Raw genomic sequence first — 6,523 nt, 5'->3', positions numbered from 1 at the left:
GATGGGAGAGTGCTGTGAACATCCCTGGAGCAGGCGGGGACGGGCTGGCGGGGGGGAATTGGTGGGCTTGGAAAGGGTGGGATGCAGCCAGGGGTGGGGATGTAACTGTGGGGTGGGGATGAACCTGTGGGAAGAACCCATGGGATGAACCCTTGGGATGGGGATGAACGTGTGGGATAGGGATGAACCCATGGGATGGGGATGAATGTATGGGATGGGGATGAAGCCATGGGATGGGGATGAAGCCATGGGATGGGGATGAAGCCATGGGATGGACCCATGGGATGAACCCTTGGGATGGGGATGAACGTGTGGGATGGGGATGAACCCATGGGATGGACCCGTGGGATGGACCCATGGGATGGGGATGCACCCACAGAATGGGGGTGCAACAGTGGGATGGGGATGAACCCATGGGATGGGGATGAACCCATGGTCTGGGGATGTACCCGTGGAATGGGGGTGCAACAGTGGGATGGGGATGAACCCATGGGATGGGGATGAACCCGTGGGATGAACCCATGGTTTGGGGATGTACCCGTGGAATGGGGGTGCAACAGTGGGATGGGATGAACCCATGGGATGGGATGAACCCATGGGATGGGGATGTACCCATGGGATGGGGATGTACCCATGGAATAGGGGTGCAACAGTGGGATGGGATGAACCCATGGGACGGGGATGAACGTGTGGGATGGGGATGCCCCTGTGGGATGAACCCATGGGAGGGGGATGTACCCATGGAATGGGGGTGCAACAGTGGGATGGGATGAACCCATGGGATGGGATGCACCCACTCTATGTTGGAGCTGGCAGAGCAGCTGCATTTCCCTCCTGTTCATGGCACGAGGGACCAGGCTGTGCCAGAGGGTGGCCAGGGCATGTCCATCCCACAGAGCCCATCCAGGTGACCGAGCAGAGGGCAGGGAGGGGACAGCAGCCAGCGGGGAGGGGACATAGAGGGCAGGAAGGGACTCACGCTTACAGGCTGGCTGAAAGGCTTTGGCTCTGAAGGTCTCATGTGAAGATGGGCCATCATTGCCTGGAGACGCTCACTCTCCTTGGCCAGCTGAGGGAGGCACGAAGCAGGAGGGGATGGTCAGACTGTGCCAAAGTCACCATGGAGGTGCCCACAGCCTGGAGGAGCTGCCACGAGCCCCCAGCCCTGGTCTGGACAGGCAGCAACCCTCAGGTGCCACCTCCTGCCCGATGCTGGCTCCCGAGAGCCCCAGCGGGGCAGTGCCCCTGTGTGGGGGGTGCTGCACCCACCCTGGGGGGCGCAGGGGCCGCTCCAGCTCCGTGTGTGCACTCAGGGGAAAAATCCACGGAGCCATTCCCAGAGCCTCCAGGCTGCCACCCACCTGCAGGGCCACCCACCACAGCCCTGGCTCTGCCTCCTGGGTGCTCCTGTCCCCGTGCCCAGTGCTTGCTGTCACTGTCCCTGTCCCCTTTACTCTCCTCCTGCTCCCCGTCCATCCCTCCCTCCATCCACCCGCATTCCCACATCGCTGTAATTGCTCCCTGCCTCCTGTTTACTCCCCGGGAGTGCGGGCAAGGGTGAAATATTCACTGTGGCACCAGGAGAGACTTTGAGCCCGGCGGAGCCGATGGGATCTGACACTCCGCTCCCTTCCCGTCACCTTCCCTTTCCACCCGCACCCCTCAAGCTCGGGGGGTCCCCGCGCACCAGCCAAGCCCCCTCCCCGGGCGGGCGAGGAAGGGGTTAAAAGCAGGAGGCAGAGTGGAGTTTGCCGCAAGTTTGGAGCAGCTCCGGCTGCCGCGGAGCTCATTAGAGCTGACAGCTCTCCCCTCGTGATGCAGACGCTCCTCGCCGGCACAGCGGGAGCTCCGCGCTCCAAACTTTCTAATTGGTGGCTCCGTGGCAGGTTCCTCTCTGCACACACAGCTCTGCTCTCGCCCTTCAGCTTTGGGTTTTTTTTATTTTTTTCCCTCCTCCCCTCTTCTTTTCCCTCCCCTCTTTAAGCCCCAGGAATTGCTTTCAACCTCTGGCTTTGACAGGGATGGGGAGCGGGATGGATCGCCCGGGAGGATGCAGCCTCGCCACCCACCCCGGTTTGGCTGTGTCACCCCCCACCCCACGGCCCCTGTGAGCCCCCTAATTCTGAGTGGGGGGTCCCAAGGGTGCTGCACCCCTCATCCCGCTGCGCCCTGCGCCAGTGTCCCCTGTGGTGTCACACACAGCCACGGGCACACGCCACCCTGAGCCCCTGCCAGCCCCAGGCTCTGTCACACCACGGGGGTCTCAGGGAGTGACCCCCTGCCCCCTCCCATTTCCTCCCCTTTTTTCCCTCTCCCTTCTCCATTAACTGAATTCTGCACAGCACGCTGGGGGCTTGGAAAGGCTGGGAAAAGCACTATTTAAAGAACCGCCTTGCCAAAAATAGCGCCCCAAAGTTGGGCTCCGAAGACCACGCTCAGCCACCAAAAAATAAGTGGCCTGGTTTCCAAGCAGCCCTGGGGCTCCCAGCGAGGTGGCACAGCCCATGTCCCCCCTGTGGGGACAAACCCTGCCGGCAGCTCCGGCCTTCCACATCTGTGGCATCTCCTTTCACCCACAGGGATGCTTTGGGATGAAAAGGGAACTCGTTTGAGGGCTTGATTTCCACCTGGATGCAGGATTCCTATTGGGAAGGGTGTTCAAAACGAGTCCCCAGGGGGATGGTTACAGTCCCCAACCCTGTCGCCCTCTCCTGAGGGGAGCAGCCAAGACACAGAGTGACAACGAGGTGGCTTTTTGTCCCCGTGTCCATGGGGGCTGGGGTGACACACCCACCTGTATCTCCAGCTGCTGTACCACTTGCATCTGGACTCGACACTGGGCCGTGCTTCGGTCATCAAGTGCATGTTCTGTGTTGAGGTGTCTGGGGAGGAGAGCACGGAGGCTTGGTTAGGCCTGGGCATGCCCAAACCTTGGCCCCCTCCGCTGGGGCCACACCTGGGATCAGTCCCGACCTGCAAATTGCTCAGGAATGCTCCGGCCCTGCTGCCCAAAGCGGGGTGAGCACAAGGGAAACTGAGGCACGGAGATGACTGAGCGAACCGGGCTGTGCCACCACCCCAAACCCCAGCTGGAGGGCAGCTGAGACACTCAGCCCCTCTGCTGGGACCACACCTGGGAGCAGCCCTGACCTGCAAATTGCTCAGGGATGCTGCAGCACCGCTGCCCAAAGCAGGAGGAGCAAGAGGGAAACTGAGGCACGGAGATGACTGAGCAAACCAGGCTGTGCCACCACCCCAAACCCCAGCTGGAGGGCAGCTGAGACACTCAGCCCTACCCGTGGCAGCCCCGGGGTGTTTAGGAGCAGCCTCTGGCTGAGGGAAAGCCCATGGATTGTCCTGGAGCAGGCTGCTGGCAGGAGGTGCCAGGAGGACCTGAGGAGCAGGTTCCAGGACAAAGGCAGCGTTATGGGAGGGTGACTGGCACCCTCCAAGGAAAGCCCCGAGGGCAGAGGGTGGCATTTCCAGGCTGTTCCCCATCCTGCCACCTCCCTGCCTCGTGTTTATATTTAGGAAGCACCAGGACCTTTGGTCCTTGCCGCCCTCCCTCCTCCTCAGGGAGGGGAAGGGCTCCTGGTGACACGGTTGTCACTTGCTGCAGAGCCAGGGACATCCTGGCATCACCTCGCCCCCAAAGCCAGCAGAGCAGCAGCCTGGGGGCCCAGCCAGCCCCGAGGATGTCACAAGGCCAGGCCATGTCCTTGCTGGGGTGGGCACAAACTCGGGGGGGGGGGGTCACTGGAGGAGCAGGATGGGTTGGAGGGAATTCTGGGCAGTTCCACCCTTGGAATACCCCAAAAGGTGACGCTGGGGGGTCCCAGGGGCCGTGTGCCAGGTGTTCCCCAGGACTAAGACAGAGACACCCCCGGAGCAGGCGCCTCAGGAGCCGCTCTCCAGGCTGGCTCCGGATGCGGAAAAGGCAGGAGTCTCACCCGGCCGCCTGCAAGAGCCTTCCAGCCCCAGCTTGCACAGACAAGTCAGGGAACCGGGCCCAGCTGCCAAACCCATCCGTGAGCAATGCCCCAGAGCCCCAGCCCTGCTCCTCTCCCTGCACGGCACAGCCAGGGCACGGCTGCTTCTCCAGGGAAAAACAGCTACCGGAGCCAAGCGGGAATGAGGCCATTTCCCACTGACCCTCATCCTGATCAACCACGGCTCCAAGGCCACGCTGCCCCCTCCCAGCCCAGCACAGACCACCCGAGCTGCTCCTCGGAGGGGCTGCTCAGAGGAGGCTCCAGGCTGGTGCCCAGACTCAAGGCAGGGTCTAGGCTCCAGCTGGACTTGGCCTTTGGCAGCTGGAAGTTTTCTGTCTGTCTGTCCCACACCCTGACCCATACCCACGTGGGCAGGGAGGGGACAGAAACCCTGGGGAAGGCTGCCCTTGTGCCTAGGGGGGCAGGAAGGTGGGACACAGGGATCCAGGCTGGCACAGCAGGGCTCTGCCAGCCCCGTGACCCAGCCCTGGGCATTCCCTGCCAGCTCCAGCTCCAGCTCCCAACCTGGAGCTGGCTCATCTGCCCTGTGCCACTCCAACATGCCCTGCCAGGCGGGAGGAGATGCCTTATCTGGGTTTACCCCATGACTCAGAGGCAGAGCAAGGAGGACACAGGAGGCTGAATCATCCTCTCACTCATCCCTGGGCTGCCTTCGCATCTCCTCATCCTCCCAGGCAAGGCCTCTGCCCAGCTCCTTCCCTGGGAATGAGTGAGCTGGCACAGTCCAAGGGCTGTTCCCGCTGGAGCCAGCCCTGAGAGTGTGGCAGAGGACAGAGGATGAGTTTGGAAAACCCCAAAACCCGCCCGCCGCGGAGCGCGGCACTCGCCGAGCAGACAGCCGGGGAGGCGGGGGAAGGAGCCCGCCAGCCCGTCAGCTCCTTCTGATGTCTTTGCTAAAAATCCCGGCTACAAAGAGATCTAATTGCAAATGAACTAATTAAGTAAACCTCTGACGAAGCGTGAAAACAATTTGTTTGACCCTGACGCTAGCAGAGGGCTCTCCGACAGCAGAGTTAATCAGTCAGCGCCGGAGCCCACAAGCGGTGTCAGCGGTGCCATCTGCCATCTGCTGCCTCCCCCCGCACCCCCCACCAGCACTGCCAGCCCCCCTCCCCTGCTGCCAGCGCCTGCCCGGGCTCTGGCCTCCTCCAGATCATCCACTCATCCCATGGTTTGCCTTGGAAATGCTCAGAAAGCTCATCCCCTTCCACCTTTGCTGTGGGCAGGGTCACCTTGCACTCCAAGCCAGCCTGGCCTTGGACGCTTCCAAGGATGGGACAACACCAGCACCAACCCCTGCTGTGTGTTCTCCTTCTCCATGGGGTCACCCAACTCTGGTCAGACACTTTGGGGTGGCCGAACCAACTCTCAGGATCTTCCCCTCCACCAGCTCCGTTCTGTCCCAGCTTGAGACAGAAAAAGCTCCCCCAGAAAGGTGACACTTACTTGACAAACTGCCCCAAGTCCTCACAGAGGGTTTCGCAGCCAGGCCACTTGCACTCTCCGTGGCCGTAGAGCGGGTGGGAGCCGGGGGTCTCTTCGTGGGAAGAGCTGCACAGGAGGCAAAGGGGCCTTCAGATGGGGCAGCCGGGATGGTCCAGCATTCCCAGGCATGGGGACAGCCCTGGGGCACCCATGGGAGACCCCACAGCGATGGTTCCCTGTCCTCTGGATGCAGCAAAACAGCACCAGGCCTCATTTGCAGGGTGGGCAGAAACCCCTCACCCCTCCCAGCCCTGTGAGTGATGGATCCCAGCCCCTTCCACCTGCCCAGGAATAAAAACACAAAGTGCCAGGGCCCGACCCGGCTCTACCTGTCCCTTCTCGGCGTGTGCATGGTGCTCTGTCCATTGGGCAGAGGGTGATGGGAAATGGGAGGCGAGACCTTGGCGGCCGAAAACGAGGTAGAGTTGGAGGTGTTGGTGGTGAGGTCAAGACCTTCCTGCTTAATGCTGTCCTCGACGGGCTGGGCGGCCGTGACCTCCTTCCAGAGCTGCTGGAGGTCCGAGGGGCAAACAGCTGCGGCACAGGGGAGTGACCAGCATCAGCAGGGACGTGGGGCAGCATCCAGGGCACCCTCCCTGCTCCCTGACTCCCCAAATCTCACCCACCACTGGGAAAGCATCACCTGGAGCTGGGTACAGCAAGGGGAGGCTGCACGGCCCCATTGGGAAACCCAAAACAAGGCACCTGCAGCACCCACAGAGCTGTTCCCAGAAGGGAGGAGAGCCTGGCTTCCCAAATCCCGGCATCCTTCTGAGAGAGGAGGAGGTGCCCCAAACCCTGGCACCCTTCTGCCAGAGGAAGAGCTGCCCCAACCCTGCACCCCTCTGCCACAGGTGCCACAGGAACCCGGAGCCCAACCCCGCACCTCTCCCACCGCTGCCACCACCACCCCCCAAACTTTGGGGGCATCACAAAACCCAACACCACAGCCCCTCCCCAGCCCCCTTCACCCAGAGCCAGGCAAGCTGCAGCCCAGGAACCCCCACACAGCCGGCACACATACC

General features: G+C 62.1%; 1 protein-coding gene across 1 annotated transcript in view; it reads right to left on the bottom strand.

Annotated features, from left to right (window-relative positions):
• FOXP4 (forkhead box P4) overlaps positions 1-6,523 on the bottom strand; it is a 37,701-nt gene that overhangs the window by 7,350 nt on the left and 23,828 nt on the right. The window contains exons 5-8 of the mRNA XM_017727151.1: positions 5,828-6,033; positions 5,460-5,564; positions 2,795-2,882; positions 974-1,069 (exon numbers count right to left, since the gene is read on the bottom strand). Of these exons, the coding sequence (XP_017582640.1) occupies positions 974-1,069; positions 2,795-2,882; positions 5,460-5,564; positions 5,828-6,033 (495 nt within the window). The remainder of the gene's footprint in view (positions 1-973; positions 1,070-2,794; positions 2,883-5,459; positions 5,565-5,827; positions 6,034-6,523) is intronic.

Source organism: Corvus brachyrhynchos, unplaced genomic scaffold, assembly GCF_000691975.1.
Source record: "Corvus brachyrhynchos isolate BGI_N302 unplaced genomic scaffold, ASM69197v1 scaffold72, whole genome shotgun sequence".
NCBI lineage: Eukaryota > Metazoa > Chordata > Aves > Passeriformes > Corvidae > Corvus > Corvus brachyrhynchos.
This window is presented reverse-complemented; position numbering and strand designations above follow the sequence as displayed.